Consider the following 25,421-nt stretch of genomic DNA (forward strand, 5'->3'; position numbering starts at 1 on the left):
ATTAAGCTCTGTCACTGGCCAATGCACCATTTAATAACTTCCCTTTTTCATTCTCATGTTTGCTAGTGTTATTAGGAGGTATACAGTGTGTTTTTAGTCATATTTACTTAGATGACAAAGTGTATGAATTGAGTAAACAGGGTAATAAATGTAATAAGAAACTACAAAAGGAGAAAAAGGCAAAAATTCAAGACATTGAAGAAGACAAATTTTGAATATTCAGAAATTGTAGAAATTTACAGTTATTCTCTCCTTTGTTAATTTTTGTTTTACGACAGAAGGTTTTTTTGTACATGTGAACAGAGCAGCAGGCATAACATAAAAACATGTTAAATTCCTTAATCGTTTGTGATTTTATGCTTCAGAATTCTGATATCAAAAAAAAAAATGATTCTCTTTTAGAGGTGAAATGGTGCAAATAACACTGATTTTTGCTTTTAAAGGAAAAGCATCTGGAAAAGGATCACATTTTGCTTTTGTGTAAAACTTCCATTTCTATTTAATTTAGTATGCCTAGGGTGATTTTCTCTAGTGAAAGACACTGTTTGGAGGCACTATTTTTGTAGAGAATTTTGTCTGCTGTTGAAGACTCACATATGCTAATAAGGGGGCTGTAGCACTTGTAACAATAGCCCTGAAAAGGAGCCGGGGACAGAGAGGAATACAGACTAGAGAAAGAGGAGGGAAATCCACACACAGGATTCTCTATGGGAGGAGATCAAATAACTACTTTGAGCCTGATAATTCTATATTTTTAATTGGCTGAAACCTCCCACAGCTACATAAATTGTTATATACATGTGCATCTGTATACTGTAATTTATTTACAATAATGATTCTCTACCATTTTCAGTTCTAAAACACGGAAAGTATCTAACATAGTTTTGTTTTTTAAATTTGGCCGGTTTAGGGGAAGAGTGTTTTTCTTACTTGTGGCTAAACATTTTAATGAAATAAGTTTTTATTACTCTCAAGTATATTGATTACCTTGTTGAAAGGTCTAGGATTTTGTAAGAGCTGTTTACTAACGGTACAGACATTAGAATGAGCACATTAGACCTTTAGCTGCAGTGGCTGCATACATAAGGACTCTTCGTGCCCTGTGCTGTTCATTAAATAACATATTTCACTAGCATATACCATTATTTCACTTAGAAAATGCTAGTACTCACACATGGTAAATTTAACATGTCATCCAGCATGCCGTGATAACAAAACACATCTGAAACAACTGAATATAAATTAATGAGCTTTGATGGCCTACCGATTTGATATGTTATGTTCCAAAATCGTTGGTCCCCAAAGAGTAGCAATAAAGCAAGCTATTTACCTACTTAGTTAAGAAACAAATACATTTCTCTTTCATTACTATGAAGTGCTATTGCTTGCAGTTAGAATAATTCCATGAGCCACCTGCAGTTTATGATATTTGGTGTTTCCCAGAGAGCCCACAAGAGTACTTTGCAGTTCAGGTAAGAACCAGCCAGGGAGCTTTCCAATACAGATTATTACAAATAGTAACAATCATTAGAAATCATCTTGCATGCAAATAGGATCATTCCAATGGTAATAATGATCCTTAAAAAATGGGGAAATAAATCGAAGAAACCCAAGACCTGTGTAAAGCACTTTGTATGTTTTACTTCTGGTTTTATGCATCAGAAGTGGAATGCAAGCAAGCAGTTTACAGACATGCAGCACCATCTGTATATACATCAACAAATGCAAGTGTTGTCCTCAGATGAAAAGCATCTTGAATTAGATAAATAAAATTCACTTTTTTGTGTGTTGAAAAGTTATACTTTTTAGGGAATTCCATTGTGCCTAAATGATATGGACCTTAATTAATAGAAATCTCTTGTGTAATTCAGGGAAATTATGAATTCTTGCTTAGTAATATAAATAATATGTTTCACAAAAGAGGGAGATGAGGTGAAGTGTAATGGGGAAGAATGTTGGACCGCACTGCTAGCTTTCAAATTCTGGCTTCTACAACCTAACAGCAGGAGTTGGGCAAGACACAATTTTCCAGCTTCAGTTTCCTCATCTGTAAAGTTAGAATAATAATCATACTTTTCTTATAGATGTATAATGAGATTTGAAAACTTTTAAATTAGCTCTAGCACGTAGATCAATGCCTGGCAAATAGGACACACTCTGTAAATGCTAGTAACTGGTATATTTAATAAATACTGCTTTCTTTGCTCTAATACATGAATGAATTCTTAGATATATTATTTTTATGTAATAATTTAATAATCTGTAAGTATATGGGTACTTAAATACCACTCCTATATTCCTTCCCCTGGCCTAAGTGGGTTTTTTTCACAAGACATAGTCTGTAGCATTTCTATTATATCGAAATAAACTGCCAGTCCAAATGCACACATCCAGGACAGCATGGTTTCTGACTTGATACTTAATTATACTGCTCTTGATTGGTTTTTCCAGCAGATTTTAGCTGTTAATAGGAAAAGTGTTTATTGTGCATTTGGGGAGAGATACTAATACTTATGTGTTGATGTTATGGAAACAAAATTAGGAACATTTAGCCAAGGAAATAATAAACTTTCCTTCTTGGGGGTATTTAAAACAGGAACAGTGGAACTAAGGGCAAATCTTGCTTTTAAATGAAAGTATTTATTTTACTTATTATCTCCTGCTTTCTGGGCCATTGCTTATTTTTATTGCTATCTATAAGTAATGTGGCTACTGGTATAGTTTAGGTCTGTGTGAGTATATACAGTTCTCGGTGCTTCATTCCTGTAATATATTTTTTAAGCTTCTTGAAAGAGTACAATCTCTAAAGCAGATGTGGTAGTCTTAGGATTAAATCAGCATGCAAAATCTGAATGGGCGGTATGATTAGTCCCCTCAAAAGTATTAGAACACTGGATACTTTGGTATTTTATAACATGTTTGACACGTGGGTTGCCTAGCCCATTATCAGATGCGTATTGAAATTTGCCGTTCTTCAATTTGAATAATTGAAGGAAGCCTATGTCTTTGGTTCTTTACTCAACTTAGATTCCATATATGTTTTTTTTTTTGTACCCATGGTTCTTGGGTTGTTACCAAGTTAAAAGCTAAGAACCTAATCCTTTTTGGCCTAGAATACACAGTCACAGAATGCATAACTTTTAAAAAGCACAACCATCAACTTTTGACTTGCCCAAAGGAGTGTTCTCACTTTAATTCTTTGTGTCTTTACTCCTTTTGGATGCAAAGACTAACAATTTTATCCAGTTTGTCCTGGATTTTAAATATATAAGAAGTGTATCATTTTTAAAAAGAAGTGGGTATCTTCTTCCTCCTTAATCCTCACCATAAGTTCACTCTAATAGAACTTCAACTAGATTTGTTTTCAAAGGAGATAGATATATCAAATTTCAGAGCTGTTTGATCACCTAGACCAACCATATGTTCTGTGCACAAGTCTGCTGCAATATTAGCCAGGTTATAATCCAGCAGTGTCTTGAAGCGAATATGTTTTGCCTTTAGAAAACTGTGTTCAAGAGTTCTTTTGAATGTTTGGTTAATGTCTAACTTCCCAGGGAAGCAATGTAATAGTTAAACGGCCATGGGAATCAGATAGAACTAATTCACATCTGAGATGTTGGTGGGTAACTTTGGGTGAGTTTAAGCCTCAACTTTCTCATCTGTGAAAAGGGGATAATGATGGCAATGTCGATAATTCACTAAGAAGATTAAGTGACATAGGATGTGTGAAACACCCAAGATGATGATATCTTATTTATAGAAGGCCATCAGCATGATTATCTTCTGGAAGTTTCTCCCTCTATGCTACTTCTGTCTACTGGAACCATGTAGAAGATATCTATATTTCTTTTCAACTCAACTATCATGTCTTGCCTGTCTCCCTTTACCTGTTTTCAAATGATATAATTTGGTGTATTTTTTCACCGAAGTAATGCCGTACAGTTTGTTTCTCCTGAAGAGTGATACCGGGAAGAAACACAATGCTTCCGAGATAGTCTGATCAGAATAAAATGAAGCCATACCATCACTTACCATTAATGTAATTTGTTTGTTTGCTTCTTCCCTCTGGGGACCAACCACATCGTGTATTTAACCAGAAGCATATGAAAATATTACCCGTGAGGTCAGATGTATTGAATTGTTTTTAAGAATTTTTATTTAACTTTTAATTCATTTTTAACGAAATATCTCAATACATACTGAGAGCATATATAGAGTAGGAGTCATTAGCATGAATTCTGCTGTGTGTTATGGTATTGTCAAAATCTTTGGGGCCTTTTTTTTTTTGGTGCCTGATTTTTGCACGAAGTGCTTGTATTATTTTTTTTTTCTTTTACTAATATGGCAGGTATATATATATTTTAAAGATGTGCTTTCAGTCATGCTCATCTTCTGTTTGCCTTTTAAAAAAAAAGGTGATTTGGCAATGGAAAATTTAATGAAGTCCAAGTATGTGCGTGCTTGAAGATATACTGCTGAAAGGCTTAATTTGACTTTGAATATTTTGAAATCTTTCAATTATATTCTTATCTCTTAATAGAGACACAGATTATTGGATTGAAAATTAAATTCCATATAATTTTCATTCTATTAGGAATTAAAATCAGTAAGCATTTTACATATAACTAGTTGGTATATGTACATAAATATGAAAGTGTGTTTATTTTATACATTCTGGTGATTATCGGCATTGACTTATGTAGAGAGAGTTGATATTTAAAAAGCACTGTTACCTTTTTACCCAAAATACTGTACAATTTGAGGCATTGTTTTTTGAAATTAAATGATCTAGGTTATTTTGTTTGATTAAACATTTTCCTTTATTATAATCTTTGAATTAGTTTTACCAGATTTTTTTCAATGGTACTACCAAAAAGTTCTAAAAATATCTGTGCTTATAATTTTGAGTTTAACCTCCAAATTGGCAATAAGAGACTTATAAACTCATATATGGGGTCTGCACAGTGTTAATGTCTGAGATTTATTTCTCCCCAAAGACTCATAAACAGTATTGACAAATATATCACACACTGCAATTTTGACATGGTCATAACGTAGGATGGGAGGTTTGAAAGGTTTAAATAAACATCTAAATTGAATTTGTTAGATATTCTGCAGCAAGAGTCCTTTTAGTCACTAGCATCTATTTATTTTTATTGAGGATTTTCCAAAGGTAACAATACATGTCTTTTCTAAAGAACTGAGTAAGAAAGCTATTGCAAATTAAACCCTGAATTTTTATCTTTTCTGCCATTAATTGGTAAACTTCTCCATTTAAGAGCCACATCTATTTTCAAGCATTAAAATACACTTTATTTTCCTAAAGTATGTAGTTTCTAAATGACTTCCTAGAGCCCATTTAATTTGGGACTCATTAATTTTGCAAAGTGATTCACTTGTTGTTGACATTGTCTTTTACTGTCAAGGATTATCCATTTGAGCTAGTCTTTTTGTTTTTCATACATGCTTCATGCTTTAGGTTAAAAAATAAGGAGATCCATTTTTGTCATTTATTTGTTAAGAAATGATTAGCATCAGCTATGGCCAGTAATGAGGATTGATAAGGTAATTTTCTTTACAGATCTTACCTTTCAGTCAGTAAGATAATCATAGGTACAGATAATTATGATACGAGGTAGAGCTATTGTAGTACTATATAACTAAGTACAGTAGAAGGACAGTAGAGGAAAAATATTTAATAATGTGTCATGTAACACTCTTCCCAATCAGTGATGCAAAGTGCAGAAATACTTGTTGAAGATGTGTGTGGGAAGAAAGAAATATGTGAAAACAATTAAGTCTCTTAGAAAAAGTTTCAATAACAACTTTTTATTCTGTAGAATTATGATTTTTCATCTGATGATGACATATCTTTTTAGTGTCAGTTTTTGGTTTCAAGTATTATTTGGTTACTCCTGCATAGTTAATTTTTGTTAATATGCAACATCTCTCATTCTAAGTCCAGAGATGCCAGTTTTCTTATCATAGGGGGCCAAATTGCAATGTACTCATGAAACTATGTGATTATGAGCAACACTTTTAGAAAATAAATAGTTGGGTGTGATTTGGAATATTTAATTGATTTGCTTGTTTATCCAAAAAGTATTGAGCACCTATAATGTACTAAGTACTGTGTTAGACGGAGAACAAAAAGAGAAATGAACTTTGTTTTTATGGAGCTCATAGTCTAATCACAAAATCCTTTGAGCATAAAAGGTTACTGTGAAGTTTTTCCTATTAAAATATTAACTCAGAAGTATGTACCTAGACATGTAATAATAAGCCTAATTATTTCTTTAAAAGTATCATGAGATTAAAAAAAGTTACATACCAAGTTCTTTTGTTTTAATCCAAGCTTTTTCTTTGTGGGGGTGGGTGGGTAGGGAAATTGTTTCTTCAAGTTAATATTCCATAAAGGTTTTTGTACCTTTGGAATTCAAACATGAAAAAAATGAGGATGTCTAGCTTGATAGCTACAGTAGTAGAATCCATCTCACTTCTTGCTTCTAAAAATAAAGAAAAGAATGTAAATTAAATTTAGAGGATCAATTAAATTTAAAACACTGAAGTTGTGTTTCCATGCCAGACCATGATAAAACTGGGTATGGAATTGTCAGTTGGGTGTTTTCTTGGTTCATGATTATTTGTGCAGCTGTTACTTAACTGACATTCACTCCAAGTTGAATATTGAAACTAACAATGCGTCTGGTTAGGTATACTCGAAATGTATGGTATGGGGTTATCTATGATATGTAGGTCTTGTGTTATTTTCCTCTATGTGATATTTGTTTAATGAGGGATTATGCCAGTAGCAAACTCCGGGAACTGGTGATGGACAGGGAAGCCTGGTGTGTTGCAGTCATGGAGTCGCAAAGAGTCAGACACGATTGAGCAACTGAACTGAATTGAACTAATGCCAGTAGCAATTAGACAACTGTTTTTCAAAATTTTTTGTTTTAAATAACCCCAAATACAGCATAGGTGAAATTAGAGTCAGTTGGAGACGGGCAAGACTCTCCTCTGCTTACTCCCTGTGGAGCTCTACCCACACCCCTCTCCCAACTCCCAAACTCAGAGCAGCTGGGGTGTGGAAACATGACTGACAGGGAGGAAAAGGTTTCTGGTGTCAGCTTCAAACTAAGTATTATGCACCGGCCTTCCTGGAAAATATACTTTCTCTTATTTTGAGGGAAAAGGAATCATTTTCAATATGGCTGGTAAATATAGGCAGGTAAAAAGACTGAAATACATCACAACTGTTGTGAATTAAAACAAGATCAGAATATAACTTGCAAAGTATATCGATACTGTTGTAGATTTGCTCTTTTCTTCTTGACAGAAAATCATACTATATTTACATCAAAACGGACCAAATATTTTAGGAAGAATATGCTCTCTCAGTCAATTAGAGTTTACCTGTGGATGAGTCTTACTTGAGATATTTTCTGCCTCACAATAGTCTTAGCATCTGTAAGAGAAATAGACCATGTAGTTTATATATGCATAATATGTATAATTTATAAGCACATGTATCTCATATTAGACTCTAATTTGGAAAAGTTATAGTAGTAATTTGATGCCTATGGAATTTATGTCTCTAATATTGTTATAGATTTTAACGTATTTTTTTCTTTTTCTCTTCCCTCCCTCCTGCCCCTCTTCTGCCCCCTTCCTGCCGACAGTCCTGGTACCTGGGCTAGCTTGGTTCCTTTCCAAGTATCAAATAGGACACCCATCCTACCGGCAAATGTCCAAAATTACGGTTTGAACATAATCGGAGAACCTTTCCTTCAAGCAGAAACAAGCAACTGAGGGGAAAAAATGAAATACAACACTAGTTTAAGAATTTTTTTTTAAAAAAAGGAAAAGAGGAAGACTGGACAAAACAAACAAAACAAAAAGGGAGAAAGGAAGGAAACTGAAGAAAGAAGATAATAGACCAGCAATCGCAGCACTTACAATCACTAATTCCCTTAAGGTTGAAACTGTAATGACGTAAAAAGGGTCGATGGTATTTCACTGATGGTAGTTCGCAGCCCCTGCAAAGTAGCCTTTGTTACATGAAGTCCGCTGGGAAATAGATGTTCTGTCTCTATGACAATATATTTTAACTGACTTTCTAGATGCCTTAATATTTGCATGATAAGCTAGTTTTATTGGTTTAGTATCTTGTTGTTTACGCATGGAATCACTATTCCTGGTTATCTCACCAACGAAGGCTAGGAGGCGGCATCAGAGGTGCTGGGCGTGACAGAGCCATGAGCCAGCCATTTTATAAGCACTCTGATTTCTAAAAGTTAAAAGAAATATATAAGAAATCTCTGTAGCCTTTAGTTATCAGTACAGATTTATTAAATTTTGGCCCTTAACCCAGCCTTTTCCAGTGTGTAACCCAGTTTGAAATCTTAAAAAAAAAAAAAAGAAAAAAAGAGGAAAAAAAGAAAAAAAAAAGGAAAAAAAGAAAAAAGAAAAAAAAAAAACAGTTTGAACACAAAAGGCTCTATGGAAGAAATGCCTCTTTGTAGGTGAAGTGTTATCTCTGCATGCAACAGTAAAAATTAATATAATATTTTCCCCACAAAAGAAACACTTAACAGAGGCAAGTGCAATTTATAAATTTATATCTAAAGGGGAATCATGATTATAAGTCCTTCAGCCCTTGGACTCTAAATTGAGGGGATTAAAAAGAATTTAAGAGAATTTTGAACGAATTTATTTTCCCCTCAGTTTTTGAGGGCAGTAAAAAGGCATTAAATCAAGACAAATCATGTGCTTGAGGGAAAAAAAAAATTTAATGAAAACACAGCACTTATGTTGGTTTAGCTGCAGCCTCCTTGGAGGTAGAATTTATTTATTTAAAATTACTGGTTGCATCAAGAACCCATAGGGTGTACAAAAGGTTCTGTAAAATCTGCATTCTAGAGACAAAGAGGCAGGCAAATCCATGTCACAAGGGTAAAGCTTACGGTTTACAAACTGGGAATGCCAGGGTGTAGGATGTAAAAACGCACTCTTGAGAAAACAGATGTAATCAGGGTGCTGAATACTTGCATGGTGCTTTCAGACATTAGCCTTGTTCAACAAACTTCTTGTATTGACAGATCTGTAGTGTGCATGGGCAGACACATTTTTGCCTCTATGTCTCTTAAAATTTTAATTAAAAATACTCTTTCCAGTAATCCTAATTTGCACGAAGATATAATGTCCACATTACGTGCCTTGCCTTGAAATCTAAAAAACAAAAGACAAAAAAAAAAAAAACTACAAAAAAAACACAAAAAAGTGACATCACTACACTTGTTTTGCTGCATTTATTATCATTTTAAATCTTTACCATTTTTATGACAAAATATTTTGTACTCCAGACGAAGAAAAATGTGTGACATCATGGATTTTTTAGACAGTTATACCTTTATCTCACATTTATAAAGCATATCATGGCTGTGTATAGTTGCCGCTTAAAAATTGTAATCGACCAGCAATATTTTCAGTATTTTGGTGTTTTTTCTATTAACCTTTCATGTTTTTCATCTTCCAATTAATATTTGGGGGGGAGGGGTTGCAAATTTATACGAATTATGCAATACCAAGTTTTGCCTATGTAGGTAGTGCTTTTAGCTGTATTGGTTATATAGGTAAGTACACAGATTTAAAAAAAAATAATGTATGCTTTTTTTGTTTGTTTGTTTGTTTTAATTGACCAAAGTGGGGACTGCTATTTTTGCAGTGTGATGAGGTCCTTTTGTGTACTGAGAGATGGACAGGGGATTTTTTTTAATAGACATATATATATATTCTGGGGTGGGTGGGAGGATTTTTAACACTTTACAGTGTAGCTGTGAAGCAGTGCACCCTGAGATGGGCCTGGGCTGCAAAGCGACTGTTCTGCCTACTGTGACAAACTTCAACTTAAACACAGGTTTCCCCCTCTCGAACTCCCCACCTGGGGTGCAAGCTGAACTCATTTCTGGTTTTCATAACAACAAACGAGTAAGAACAAGTGAACACAACCAGTTCTCCTGGAGGCAGACTTGGCTTAAAACAAATGGTCTTATCTTTCTGTTGTTGTTGTTGGGGGTGGTCGTTTTTCTTGAAAGTTTCGGATCCACAGTGGAGAATGAGCCTGTCTCATATTTGGCAAAGATAGTTGTTGAGAAGTACATTTAGCAGATGTTTCGACTTTAGGGGTGTAACACCTGAGTCTACTTTCTCCTCTAAAATCTGCCATCCTGCTGGAGGGGGTGCTCCCATATCCTTTCCCCACCACTTCTCTTCCCCATTTCATTTTGTGAACAGTAGTCTGTGATTTACCTGTGTCTCACTACTTCAAGTGGATGGTAGTACGCTTGGAAAAAAAGATATATTATTTAAATATCCAGAAGATTGAACAGAGGGTTGCTATTATTAAATGTATTTGGACTTCTAACTTTGATTAACATCAAAGTTCAATTTTTAAAGAACAACAAAAATAAATAAATAAGTCTTGTTATGTTTTCATTTTACCTGCCCTTTTAAACTGAGAACCCGAGCAGAAGGGAAATAGTGAATTTTAAGAAATGAATTTTCCTGTGGATGAATTAAGCCCATTAGAGGCTGATGGGATTTTTTTTTTTTTTTTTTAAGGGATGGTACCTCAAATATATATTGGATTTAATTTCCCGGGAGGGCTAGAGGGTGAATGGAGGCTGGTTCTACTTTACTTCTCCCAACTGCCCCCCAGTTCCATTGAGGGAATTCATTACTAGAAGGAAACTCTTTTAGAATTAGTGACGCATGGTGGGCTGCCATGAGGAGCCCCCTGACCCCCTTCCCCCAGGCCATGGCCTAATAAAATAAACTGTCTATTGTTCTCACAGCATATCATTTAATGATGAAGACTTTAGAACAATGCTTACGGGCCTGAGAATTGTATTTGATTAGCCCATTCAGTTTGATAGCCCCAATGCTGAAAAGCACAGCAGGATCATGGCAGTGCAAGTTCAAAAGTAAGTTCAGTCATTTTTGTGATGACTTGCCCTGGTAGAAAACAGATCATCTCAGCCAAGCTCTTCAGGTCTCCAACCTAATAGGTGAACAAATTCACCTCACAGGACACACAGTATTTTTTTAAGAGCAGACTTGCTCTCTTTTTTAAAATTTTTGCCAGTGAATGAGCAGCTCTAGCTGCATAAGTTACACACTGTGGGTATTCCTGCCTGCCTCTTGAATACAAAAGCCTAGTTCAAGTGTTGCTTTTTTTAAAATCATTTTTTTTCTCCCTTCCCTTTGAGATAAAACTCTTTAAAAAGATCCTACTCTCTATATAATCTCAAGTCCATTTTGGCCTCCTTCTCTTTTTACCAGGAAGTATCTTGTGACTAAGGGCCCCCCTCTTGCAGGTCTTGCACGCCCCTCCCCTCCCCAGAATTGCAGAGCTACAGGATGGTGAAGGTCACCCAAGGGCGTCAGTAGGGGGTGGCGTCTCCAGCCCCTGGCTCCATGGCACTGTTCAACTTTCCTTGCGTTGCTTTGCAGCCCACCCCTCACAGTGCCTCTGAAGTGTTTCCTCTGGAGTAACATGAGCGTTTGAGGGCTTGTCTAAGGAGAAGAAAAGAATAAGGCAGTGAAGGAGACTGTACATAAAGACATGGCAAAAATCGTAATTATAGCAATATAGTTATGGGGTAATGTTCGGGTGGGCAGCTCCATTTAAAAAAAAATATGTGAATGAATCTGTGAAGCTGCGAGTAGCAAGAAGAGCGAAAGGTCTTCTTCACAAACCGCCTACCTTGTAGACAGTAATTTGTACACTGTATAGTTTTGTTAAGAATTTTTTTTTAAATTAAAATTCCCATGTTTGTAAAGCTAACTTTTTAACAATTATAATGGAACTATATGTTGTTTCCATTTTTAAAGTAAACAAGAATATTCCTTGTTTGGAGACTGGACTTGAGTTAAAACTCTCCAGGCTCTTAAGTTATGTATTAAAAAAGAAAAAAAATCTGTCCATGTTAGGAGTTATTTCACAGATTCCTGTGCTTGAAAAGCATAGGATACTAATCCTTTAAAAAGTGTAAATGGAGAAAAGTTATATTTTATGAAGGTTATTTTGTTGTATTTAGTATTGGAAAAGTTGGTTTTCAGAGCATTTCAGAATGTCGGAAGCACCACTGTCTTTTTATTAGTATAAACGGCCTTTAGCAAAAGTTTTTGTGATTGTTACGTGATGGTATTTAAGGTTGTTTCACAGAGCATTCAGGATAGGCAGAAAATGACAAAACAGTGCTATGTCTCACATAACGTGTCCTCAGGGAGCAGAATCTTGGATTTGTGACTTGTAGCTTCATAAGGACTCAACAAAAGAGATTGCACAGGGACATTTCAGCAGAGTGACACCAGGACATATGTTCTTTACCTAGATTCAAACTCTATGTATCGTGTGAAACGATGAAGGCTGCAGAAAGTTATCCCATATTCAGTGTACAGTATTCATTTTTAACGAAACAACTACAATATTGCTGGCAGATAGGCCCCAAGCATGACATTCAATATAGTTTACATGTTCCTGTCAAGGTCTTTGGTTAACATTAACCAGCTGCATGCTTCCTGGACTTTAAAAAATTGGGTTTCTATAGAAAACTTTTTTTTTTTTTTTTTAATGTGCAGGCTATTCAAGTTCAATAGTAAAAGCTTAAAATTGAATGTTCTACTCCATGCTGAAGGAGCTGAAAGCTGCCTTCTTCATTTTTTGCACTTTCTGGTAGTTCCCCTGTTTTTTTCTAATTCCTTATGAAATTGTGTGGGTGGGGTGGAGCACTGCAGTTGGGGGGTAACATGGACCACTGATTTTTGCCCTTTGACCCTGCACAATGACCTTTGCATCAGCCAAACTCATTGCCATGACAACTCTTTGTACTGTGTCCGTGCCACAGATCTGTTGGTGACATTGTTCATATAGTCAAAGGGGACAAGTTGGAGACGGTCAATTTTTACTTTTTGTTGTTGTTGTTGCAATTCTTTCTTCAATGGTTGTAAGTAGTTTGTTTTTTTTTTTTTTAATAATAAAAGGGTTCACTAGTTAAGACTCTTTAGAAATATCTGTGTGTTGCAATTCAAATGTATGTTGAGATTGTGAAAAGGCTTCAGTGGCACTAGCCTACCAGCACGCCAGCCCCAGCCTCTGATAACTTTTATTGCATGATCAGTACCGGTAATAAATGGTGGCCTATGTACACAGAAGACAGTGTGAGCTGGTGACACTAAAGCCGGTCTTGTATTACTGTATTTTTGACAGAATGGTTTTGAAAACTGTGCTACAGGGACTGATGTGGCAAATATATCTTTTTATGCAGAAGGAAGTCTTTTTTTTTTTTTTTTTTTCAAGAAGTATGGCTTATTATGCATTCTTCATCGAGGGCATTGAAGTTGCATGGACTGAAAAAAGTTGATGCAAAACGAGAAAGAAACAAACAAAACAAAACAAAAAAAAAACCAGCAAAATGTTTACCAAAAAACTCAAACAAATGAGCAGTGCCTGTTCAATTTCACAGTCTCTGTTGAGTTCAGTTGTAAATATGTTTCAAATGACATTTTCTTGGAAAAAAAAAATATCTCTACAACATTGTAGAATGTGAGGGGTAACTCCATCCCAGGAATAGGCTTCTCAAAGCTGCAGTAGATTATGTCTTCATCAAGCTGTTAATTTGTGCTTATATCATATAGAACTTTTAGCATCCTGGGAAGAGGTGCCCCCACCTCAATGATATTTCTCTGAGAACAACTTTTGTAGGACTGTGTGTTTCTTTAGATACATTTAGTACAACTGTAGGTGACGAGTAGTCAGTTATTGCTTGCTAGCTACACACCAGGGTTGATCCATTTTAAAACTTTTGGCATTTTGTCCTCATGGGCCATAATTACAGAACCTTGTGTTTTAATTAAATTTTTCAAAAAAGAGGCACATGCACAATCTCCGTGTAACAAACCTTTAGCAGTAGGATGTATTATATGACAGTTACTTAATTTCTGGCATTCAGACCGCTGGGATCAGCCTCAGAAGGGGCCAGAATGTTAGCGAAGGTTTTATTGTGCCCGGTTGGAGGATAACGTTCTTTGGGTACTTTTTGTGGGTTGCAAATGAACTCAATTGCCACAAGTTTTAAACTGGTGTAAATCAAGCTTGACTTAATGTGATTGTTACTGTTATATCCAGCCTATACTGCTAGCAGCTGCTCATACTGCAGTCAATTACTGGAAGCAGATATATTTCCTATGCAAAAACTGTTTAAACAATAAAATGAGCTATGCTACAGACTCTGGCCTCATGTTTTATTTTCCTCCTCCGCCTCGTCCCACCACTATTCCTGCACCAGTCTTGGGGTCAGTAGTATTTTAGAAGTGCATCTTGGTCCTTCCATTTGGGAATTTTGTAGCATGGGTTTAATTTCTTAGCGTCTGGGATGGTGACTCTTCCAGTTCGGTACTTGCAGTTTTGCACTGGGCATGGGTGTATCTGTGTAAACCCTTCTTGCAATTCCTAATACGTATACTCTTCACAAGCTCTCTAAACAATGGCAGTAAAAATGCAAGTGCAGTTCTAGAATTTCAGCCCCTACTCACCAGGAAAGGCCTTTCAGCAGTGAGGTGAAGATGTAATGTGTGCTCAGGATGACTGGACTGTGGTCTGCTCCACTGAAAAACCACAGGGCCGCAAACACACACATTCAACAGGAGGAGGTAAGTCCTGGGGCCACCCTGTGGCTGTGGGTTTGGTGGTTTTGTGACTACTGGAGAAGAAGAATTCCTTTCTCCCCGTGCCTGAAAAGGAGCAGCATCTAAGGTTTCCAAGGAGCAGAGCTACTTTTCATTGTAAGGGGGGGGGTTAATGTTCCTTATTCACAGGGAGGTGGGACACGAGCTGAAATTGAGGACGGTATCCCAGATCCAAGCTCCTTGAATACAGCATTTCTGAATGGAGTCAGCTGCAGTTCAGTAACAGCTAATTGAAAAGGAACCAGCTTAAATGGTTTTGGGATCCATCTGAGTACTGTGCACGAATGAATCAAAACTAATGCAAGCTTGATTGAAAAGAAATAAAAATGCCTGGAATTTGACCCTCCCAATTGAAGACTTGTTGAGACAAATCCAGTGGCCTGATCCCACCACCTCTAATTTATGGCTCAGGTCTCTTTAATCTCCCCAAATCACCCTGATATAGTGGTTTATACTGCTGTGGGTGGAGTTGCAGGGAAATCAGTTGACCACAATCTATTGAAAAAACAAGAGGAGAATTCTGGAAGGCTCCATCATGAGATGGTGATTACATATTTTAGAAGATTAAGAAATGTCTTAGGAAATAGTTTAAGAATATTATACTTGAAGTAAAATTTTTACCTGTTGAGAGACTTTTTACTCTTATGAACATGTTTGACTTTGTTGGCATCAATCAAGATTTGGGGATAGAAGAGAGATGGTAGTGAGGAAGTTGTTCAGTTGCTCAGTCATGACTGACTTGGCGACCCTCTGAACTGCAGAATGCCAGGCTTCCCTGTCCTTCACTGTCTCCCAGAGTTTGCTCAAACTCATGTCCATTGAGTCAATGGTGTTATCCAACCATCTCATCCTCTGTTGCCTGCTTCTCCCCCTGCCATCAGTCTTTCACAACATCAGAGTCTTTTCCAATGAGTTGGCCATTTGCACTCAGGTGACCAAAGTATTGGAGCTTCAGCTTTGGCATTGTTCCTCCCAGTGAATATTCAGGTTTGATTTCCTTTAGGACTGACTGGTTTGATCTCACTGCTGTCCAAGGGACTCTCAATAATCTTCTCCAGCACCACAATTAGAAAGCATCAATTCTTCAGTGAACTGTGAGGAAGAATACACAATTATTTCAAGACCCTGCTCTAGAGTTATACTGCCTGTTTCAAATGCTAGAAATGGTCAGCTGTATAGCAAGTTATATAAACTTTCTTCACCTCAGTTCCATTATCTGTGAAATTAGATACTAGTAAGAGTACCTGTCTCATTAAGCTATTGAGAGGATAAATGAGATTGTGCATGTACAGTTCTTACAGTACGTAAGTTCTTATTACTATTATTATTATTATTGTTATCACCATAAGGCTTTATGACCCATTAGTCAGAAGTAAATGGATTAGTTTGTTTCTTTTAGAGTTGAAGATGTAAGGCCATTAATTATTTTCACTGGCTTTTGGTGTGTGTGTGTGTTGTGATTTGAAAATAATTGAATCGCTACTGGTTGGAGAGCATCACTTCCTTTCCCTTTTAGTTTTAATTCTGTGGCAGCCAGTAAGTCTGTACTGAGATTATTCAACAGAGTCCTTCCAAGAGACCATTGCTTGAATGGAAACTGCATACCTGTACATGACCCAATCTTAGTTTCTAGAAGTTCCCTTCAGGTGATGCCAATTTGCTTTCTTTGTGAACGAAGAAAAGCATTGATTTCTTAAGTCTGTTAATTTTCTAAATAGCTTTATTTTATAGGACACACAAGAATTTGCAAGAAATAGAAGTTTTCTCAAATAGAGAAAAGTCGTGAGAACTGAACGGAGAGACGTTGAGAGCAGAGGAAACCCCAGGCGAGAGTGCAGCGTCTGACTCTCCTCCCGCCTCGGACAAGCTGACAGCTGGCATCTGTGCTCCACCACATGACACTCCATTCTTTCCTCTCAAGGTGGGGACTGGATAAGGTGGTGAGATCTGCAGTGGACTGGGAGAAACTGCATAAGCCTGAGATATGCAGCTTTCCAGACTTCATACGGAGGATCCCTCAAAGTCTTTACAGGACACAGTAGCTGCTCCCATGAGACAGGAAGCAAATGTTCTGTCTTTCCTTCCACTCCCCACTGTAGAATTCCCCCTTCTTGGTTTTCCCCTCACTCCCTGTTCACCCAATCCCAAATATCCCCATATCATCCTCAGGTGGTCCAAAATTGCTCTTTCTGTCCAAGGTTGGAAACTGGTGATGCTCATGGTGTCTCTTACACCAAAATGGTCTTTTCCTCCATGTCAACAAAATGCCCCTCTCTGGAGTACCATGGGGTGCTGGATTTTAATGGGACCAAAGTAGTCCATGTTAAGGGCCTAAAGGAGAGATTGAGGGCAAAATAGAGGTGGAAACTTGCATTTTCCAAGTTTTCACCACTGTTATTTTTAACAGATTATTCTCTTTGGTTGGGTTGTCTGAAGAAGTCTTTGCAGTATGCAGTTTTTTGCTGTGAGGGTCAAAAGTGCAGATGGTCACAGTTCTTACGGCGGGGGGTGGGGTGGTTGGGGGAGGGCAGGGCAGGTAGCATAACTGTGTCAAGAGGCAGAGATAACAAATGGGGATGGTGGGATTGATGACCTGAAGGGGGTTGCCCACATTTAATAAGAACAGCTGGGGATTGTTCTGTCCCCTAAAACCACCTTCACCGTCTTCCCCACCCCAAATAGGGTGACCACAGAAGTAAACGAGCCCAGGGCTACACTGGATCCATGCCTGTCACCTCCACCAGCAGCCCAGTACCCTTCAAGGTACAGAGTGAAAAGAGACTATTCTCAGAAAGAGAGACTTAGAAGGTGAGTCAGATCCACCCTGCCCTGATCATATCTGTTTCTTCCAATTACTCTTTCTCACATTTTTACTCCTCCAGAATCCAAATTCTCTTTGTTAGTACAAAAAGTAAGTGGTTTTTACACTTATCCGAGGAACATAAAAGAGAAGTGACACTGATGGAATTTTATCATGGTTACAAATTCAAATTGAGATATTGTAATATAAGTTTCAGCCCCAAATCCATTTTTACTACAGTTCCTTGGCTAATTTGTAAAAACACAAATACATGAATAACCTAGTGTTTGCCATACTAAACCAAATTATCCAGAATACTTAAATATCCCCATTTCTTCATTGCCTTATCATTCTCACTTGACTTATTAAATCAGCAACACTGGTTGAATCATGAATAATTAGTTGTTCTGTACCAGAAAGAGTTGATTCCTATTAAAGAATATTCCATACAAAGCTAAATGTAACCTGGAATTTGAGGGATGTGCAGAAGTGAGAGTGTATGAGCATACATGTAGCTTCCATATTAATTTAACTGCAGACTTTTGTGAAACATTGTTGGAGTTGTGTCATAATCTAGGAAAATAATCAGTTCCAAAGTAATGTTCAAATTAGATGATAAGATAGATAATCCTGCCTGTTTGTACACATAAACATTCTTTTCCATTGCAAAAATTAAAAAAAACACATACTAAGTCAAGGGTTGAGCCTAATTAATTTTTCTTCACGTTATAGCTGACATAGGCAGAGGAAAGAAAATTATAGTCAGCTTTGCATCCTTCATTTGGAAGAAAGTCCATACCCAAACTAGAGTATAATTAATGACTTTCAATGAATACAAACATTTTAATGTATGAGGCACATCCTAGGAAAAGCAAGAATCAGATTAAGGAAAAAGTAAAAACATAAACCAGAAAAATAGATGTAAATATCCTTATAGGTCATAAAAGAGGATCACAGAAAATTTTCTTATACATATTCCATTTTAGATCTAGCTTCATGATAGTCCTGGTTATAGCTAGCCTTTAACTAATTAACTAGAGCAGTGGCATATAGTAAAGATAAAGTAAGCATTCTTAAATGTTCTCCAGTTTTTCTGATACATTTGTAAGTTCCTCACAAATACAACATATATATACTTTCAGTTTTTAGAGAAGTTCTGATTTTATCTATTCTTTTTATTTTTTTACTTTGATTTTATCTATTCGTACTCTGATTTGTTTATCTACTCCTATTTTGATTGATCAGCTATAACATATAGCTACATTTAACTTTTATCTCCTTGAAAAGCTTTGCATATAAATAAATTCCTGAAGCAGAAAAGACCCAGACTTATTGTAAGGCTTGGGACAAAAGGTGTAACACTGGAGTGATCTTCCCTTCATGAGAACAGAAACACATTGGATTTGGTAGAGACTATTAATTTTTCTCCTCGGCCTCTTTCCTAGATAGCTTGAAATCAAAACTGGGTTCTGCTCCAGCTTATGTGTTCTTACTGGGAGCACTTACTAAACTGTGAGTGTGTTACCTGGTGCTAATGAAATCCACATGGGTTGCTCCAGGTTCAGTGGTTTCCCCTTCCGATTTCCTGGTTCTGGAGCTCTGTTCCCACTGGCCACCCCTCCAGTGAGAACTCTCAGGGTGCATTCTCCATCCAGTTTAAAGGAGTTTTGTGTGGAGAAATAAGTCAAATCAATAGCACATGTTAGAAATGACCACAGAGCCACCAATATCAAGATTTCCCCCAGTGACAAAGGTACATAACAGAGGATTACAGAGGGCAGGGAACTTAAGAGGGGAACAGTTTTGTTGGCATTAACACAAGAGTGGGCATAGTTAACATTCATTGAATGATAATTGAGTCAGGCCCTGGGCTAAGGATTTTGCTTCTATTATCTTATTTAATCCTTTTAAGGCTCATGAAAGGTAAGTACTAATCATATTCCTGTTTTACTGATGAGCAAACTGAGGCCCAGAGGTGAGGTGACTTATTCGAATAAATAGTGGAAATGATAGATTTAAATATCATTCAATGAGCAGACTTTAATTGCTTAACATGTGTCTTACAATTTGGTCCAATGAAATCATTTAGTTATCTTCTTTTAAATGGTATAGAACTTGAAGGTTGTAGAATTCTCTTAACCTCAAATCAAAACTAAAACAACTTTAATTGGATTAAAATTGACCATCTCTGTTTTCCAGGATTTATGTGAGAATGGTTTGGTTAATTAATTAATTAATCAATTTTAATTTCAAAATTGTAAGCCTCTTTAAGTTTTGGTGAAGGTGGACATTTGAAACTCAATATTTCATTCAAGATGTTATTCTACCACCATAGTCTTTATTAATGTATCACTGAGCTTATAAAAAAAACAATAGAGTAATAGTGATCATTTGTTAAGAACCTGTAACTGTGGTTCAGGGTCTGTACTAAATATTTTACATACAATAATTTAATTTAATTCTCAGTAATATTCTAGCTGTCAATATCCCCATTTTTCAGATGAAAAAAAGAGGAATTCAGAGATTAAGCAATTTACTCCAGAGTCATGCATCCTTGATGTGGTGGGCCAAGCGTAGAACCCATGTATGCCTGACTGCAAAAGCCATAATCATTACCTTTGTGTTGTGTCTTTTACATTCAAATGAACCAACAGATAGATAAGATAGTGAAAGAGTAAAACCTTTACAAATTGATAATTTTTCCCCAAATTATTTAATTGAAGAAAACTTGCTTCACAATACTGTGCTGGCCTCTGCCATATATTAGCATGAATCAGCCACAGGTATACATATGTTCCCACCCCTCTCGGTTGTTACAGAGCCCCAGTTTGAGTTCCCTGAGTCATACAGCAAATTCCCATGGTTATCTATTTTATACGTGTGTGTGTGTGTGTGTGTGTGCGCGCGCTTAGTCGCTCGGTCACGTCTGACTCTTGTGACCCCATCAGTTCAGTTCAGTTGCTCAGTCGTGTCTGACTCTTTGCGACCCCACGAATCACGGCACGCCAGGCCTCCCTGTCCATCACCAACTCCCGGAGTTCACCCAAACTCAGTGTCCATCGAGCGACCCCATAGACTGTAATAAATTGAATAATTTTTATTGTCATAAATAAGCATTTTTAAATTGAGCCATCTTTGTTATTGTAGTAGCACTGTCACTTCCTGAGACAAGACATTCCATAGTGTGGAATTCAGTGTTCGGTGGCTCTGGCTCAGCCCTGGTGCAGGTAGGTTATGGAGCTCCACTCATGATGAGCTCACAGATCTGAGAATAGCCTATGTGTGCGTGTTTGCTTGTAAAAACCAAACCAAAGTCAGGGGCAGAGTTGCGGAGCCTGGCAGTTCTCAGTCTTCACTCTTTAAATTCATTCAGAGGCAAGAAGAGAGCGCAGGTCCTGCTAACGCTGCCTTGGCCCAGAGCTTTGCGAGTACCCCAAACTTGGCAATTGTTCCTAGAGACGGTGGTGGTTTTCATTTGGCCAGGCAGTCTAATTATGATGCAAGTGGGCTTCCGGGCCTCAACAAGTTTTCTTTCACCTTGGGTGCCCTGAGGAGAAAGGAGGGGCTTGAGGTATGGCCTCATTGTTTGAGCCTGTTGTGCAGGTGCCTTGCTGGAAAACAATGGACTCCATTGATGGTGCGTGGCCTAGCACAGGCCAAAACCAGTGTGTATTGCTGTAGGCAGGTATGTGAGTCAACAGTGAGGCAAAACCAGGTGGGGGTCCAAGACTGAAAATGGCCCCCTTCTCCTGACAAAATTCATCACGGCTATGCCGGAGACTACCTCAATATTTTGAAATACCCGTCTGTGAGTTTGGACAGACGCTTCAGCTCCAAAGCCCCTGATATTATGGCAGATGCTTCTATTTTCAGAATCTTCCACAAATAGAGAAGTCTTGAATGTGGAAAATTATATGCACTTTATTTTTAAAGAAATTATGTCTAAAGAACTGTCTTTCCTGCAAAAGGGGAAAAAGAACTTAGAATATTTCTTGGATTTGTTTAAATTTTCTTGTTTACTGGAAGAAATAAACACAGATAAGAGGATAAAATATGTCATGGGAGTTTTAAAGAAACTCATTATTGTGATTTTCAATAAGGAATTATTAAGAGGCTTAATTTCACACAGCTAAGCTATGCTTCAGGCCTGATTTTTCTAAGCCAAAAGCTTCTAAGCAAAGGGGCACACAGACATGGAAATACATACGTGGAAAAATACAGACATGGAAAATCAGGTAGGAAGAGGCATAGGAATATAGCCCAGTCTTGCCCTGAAACACTCGTAAGAGAGCAATCATTCATTTATTCATCTTTTAAATTATGAAACACTTATTAATCTCATATAACCTGGCACTATACATATGTTTTTGATCCTTGGGCATTAGTTTTGCAGGTTTCTTGGTTTCCAAGTTGTGGAATAAAATTCACCATTAAGCTGAGGCCAATATGACTATTTTCATTGTCTCAAAAAACTTTACTGGTAATAACCAGGTGCCAGCACCGTGATTTGCACTAGGGACACAAGAGGAAGCAGAACTGGCTTATTCCTTCCTATACTTTCTCTGCTTGGGTAGAGCAGGACGTCTGTTACCCTTCAACTAGAATATAAGAGCAACTCCAGTGTGATAGAAATAAACACGGTAAGGTATGACAAGTACCTGGCAAAGAGACAAACTTTGTGGGCGGAAAACTCTTGAAGCCTCAGTATCCTCATCTGTAAAATGGGAACAGTAGGAATTAGTAGTATTAGTCGCTCAGTCATGTCTGACTCTTTGTGACCCCGTGGACTGTCGCCCACTGGGCTTCTCTGTCCACGAGATTCTCCAGACAAGAATACTGGAGTGGGTTGCCATTCTCTTTTCCAGGGCATCTTCCCGACCCAGGGATGGAACCTGGGTCTCCTCCTTTGCAGGCAGATTCTTTACTGTCTGAGCCACCAGGAGAGATTTAAATGGTTTTTGTGGGGATTAAATAAGATGGACCAGAAAGGGTGCTAGCCATTGTTGTTACCAGTTTTGGATATCTTGTTTCTCTCAGTCTTTCTACAGCTACATTTATGGATGACCTTGTGGAATGAGGCCATATTCAGTGCCCCAGAAGGCTTGTCATGTATTTCAAAGGACATGAAGTAGACTTCGGTTACTTAAAAATCTCATATTCTTGCCTGATTAGCACCATATTCTAACATTTATTTCCCCAGTGCTCCGTTCTCAGCCCCATTTTCACCTTACAATGTATTCTTTTCCTTCTTTTTGTCTAACAGGGACAAGGAGGGTGGCAAGGAAGGGGTTTGCCCTTTCCTGATTCCCAGAGTTACCCTCGCTCTGAGTCTCTGCTGAGGGAACCAGCTTGTCTACCTGTGGGAAGATTAGAAAACCAACCCCCAGCCTTGGCTCACCAGCATGGATGTGTGGGCAGCAGCCAAGCTGAGAAACCCATCTGGACATCAGGGCCCCCTGGGGAAAACATGTCTGGCTCTGTTTGTATTGGCTTCCAGAGCAGCCTTCTGACTTGATGTTGTGCTAACTGGGGATTGTGGGAAAGTCCATCTGACCAGCAGCTTCCCGCAGGTGGCTTTTGATTAAGCCAATGGAGGGGCCTGAGAACCAGCATGCAGCCTGGGTCTCCAGGGAGGTCTGAGTCAGTATGGACACACACCTCCCCTTTCCTGGAGGAGAGAAGTGGAGAGCAGGGAAGGATCAATGCAGTCTCAGAAGCCAATGTCACGTGCAGAAACCAAAAATTTCATTTTCACTGTTTGGCTTAATTTGAACGGTAGCACTGACCCTACACTTGGCTGCCATGGGACAAAGGGTTTTCTCCAGCTGGGGTCATTGAAGAGTGGACTCTAGGTCAGCACTGAGTAAAATTTAACTTCTGTTTATTTTTCTCCCTTTACTTATAACACTATTGGCCCCAAAACACACTCCCTTACTCCTCCCTATCCATTTCTCTCACCATGTCCTGACCAGGTTTCTGACATGGACACTCTGAAAGCAGAAATCATTTCACTGCTTTTGACTTACTGGCCTTCCCAAGGTTGGGTTAAATCTGATAAGAGTCAAATGAGTTTTGTTTGGCGGCAGCCAAAGAAGGAGCAGGTCCTAAGGGGAGAGAACAAAGTGAAGTTTGTGCATGTGACCGTACCTTGGCCTCATCTGGCCTCCTGGGGCTTGCCCTTTCTCTTTCTGTCTCCTTCCTTCCAGGGCGGTTTGTGCTCCGCAGCTTCTGATTCTCTCACATGTGTCAGCTCATCCCTCCCTCTGCCCTGGTCCTGTCCCTTCCTCCTTCCCTTCTCACTGTCAGGAGTTGGCCAGTTAGCAAACCCACAGGTACGAAGGCAGGAATGACTGACTGCCCCACGCTCTCCGCTTTTCCAGTACGTTTGCATTTTCTCATGGATCAGACTTCATGGAATTTCAGGATGGGGATCAGAAACTCTGTAAGGGTCAAGATTTAAAGACAGGGTTAGATTTGGGTAGAGAGCCATGTAGATTTTTACAGAGCCAGGTAGATTTGGGTCTCAGCCATGCGTGTTTTGATCAAGTTGCCTAATCATTCTGAGCGTCAGTATTCCCAACAACAGAAGACAGAATCTTTTTTTCAGAAATGACTAGTGGAAAGTTTCTAGCTCTATGCCACCTCGCAGATACTTCATAAATCTTCAGGGTGATTGTGGTCATCAGGCTGCACCATCTACACCTGAGCTGAATCCTAGATGAGGGATGACTGTGAAAGAGGTCTATTATGGTGGGGAGGCATGATTACCTCTATCTTCCTGTTAGTGTTGTGTCCCACGGCTGACTCTGAGGAAATTGAGAAGCCAAAGAAGGATGAGAGAGAAACAAGCAGATATAACGATGTTGCCCTGCCTGGATTACATAACAAGTGGTGGCAAGCTTGGTCACCAAAGTCGCCAGGGTCGTTCACCCGAGGAGACAAGAAGCTCGGGGAACCAAGACTCTTGGATAATAGGCAGTATTAGGTACACTCTGCTGAGACTGGTTACCCTGTCTCTGAGGGGTTCCTAAGTGCCCTGGTGACATCAGCTTTCACAGGCCACCATTTTCTTTTGAGGCCAGTGATTTTCCAGCCTAGCTGCCTGTTCGAACCTCGTGTGGGAGTGGGCCTGACTAGCTTTAAAAGTACCTCAGGTGAATCCACTGTTATCAGAGCTGAGAATCACTGTTTCAGACCCAGGCTGAGCCTGTCAAGGGTTCTTCTGTGGAGGGAATTTCTTTTGGTAGAGTATTCTCCCCAGATGGATCCCAAATGATCAGAAAAGGTTGATGGTAATTATTCATGTTGCTTAATTTGTGTCATGCTTTAAAATCATTTATTTACTTTAAACTTTATACATTCCTTATTCCAACAAGCACCATCTAATTTGGTATAGTTATCTTGCTTAAGCAAATAGATCCCAGCCTTCCAATTAAAAAGAAAAAAATGCAAGGAAGGAAGGGAGAATCATTACTGCGGCTTATTTCTGGAGTAACATTGAGTCACTTAGGGGTCGTTAAGCTTAAGGGTGAGTCGAGGGAACCTTCTAGGGTGACTCCTTCTTTTCTCTAAACTGGTTGATTAAACAGGAAGCCTCACATGTATTGATGGATACCTCATCTCCTAGGAGTCCTCCTCCACCATCCAAGCTTTTTTTTTGAAAAGGCAAACTCTGCAATTGACACACATGTGATGAGAAACCAGCATACTAGCGGTTGACCAGGTTTCTACTCTCATTGCCAAGATGTAGCTGTTACATCCCTAGACTTCTAGGAAAATATATTTTATTCTAAAGAGCCACTATGAAACTTAGTGTTGGCGTAGTAAGTGTCAGGGAAAACTGAGGCTGATGGCATTGCTGTTTTATCTG

General features: G+C 38.2%; 1 protein-coding gene across 10 annotated transcripts in view; it reads left to right on the forward strand.

Moving 5' to 3' along the window:
- The window catches only part of NFIB (nuclear factor I B), a 257,801-nt gene extending 243,509 nt beyond the window's left edge, over positions 1-14,292 (forward strand). For 8 of the 10 annotated variants that reach the window (XM_070794542.1, XM_019965916.2, XM_019965919.2 and 5 more), the window contains one exon: positions 7,683-14,292. In XM_070794542.1, the coding sequence (XP_070650643.1) occupies positions 7,683-7,812 (130 nt within the window). In that variant the 3' untranslated portion in view covers positions 7,813-14,292. The remainder of the gene's footprint in view (positions 1-7,682) is intronic. The other 2 variants (XR_011568030.1, XM_019965923.2) reach the window with 2 other exon arrangements.
- The last annotated feature ends 11,129 nt before the right edge of the window (positions 14,293-25,421 follow it).

The sequence above is a fragment of the Bos indicus genome, chromosome 8 (genome assembly GCF_029378745.1).
Source record: "Bos indicus isolate NIAB-ARS_2022 breed Sahiwal x Tharparkar chromosome 8, NIAB-ARS_B.indTharparkar_mat_pri_1.0, whole genome shotgun sequence".
NCBI lineage: Eukaryota > Metazoa > Chordata > Mammalia > Artiodactyla > Bovidae > Bos > Bos indicus.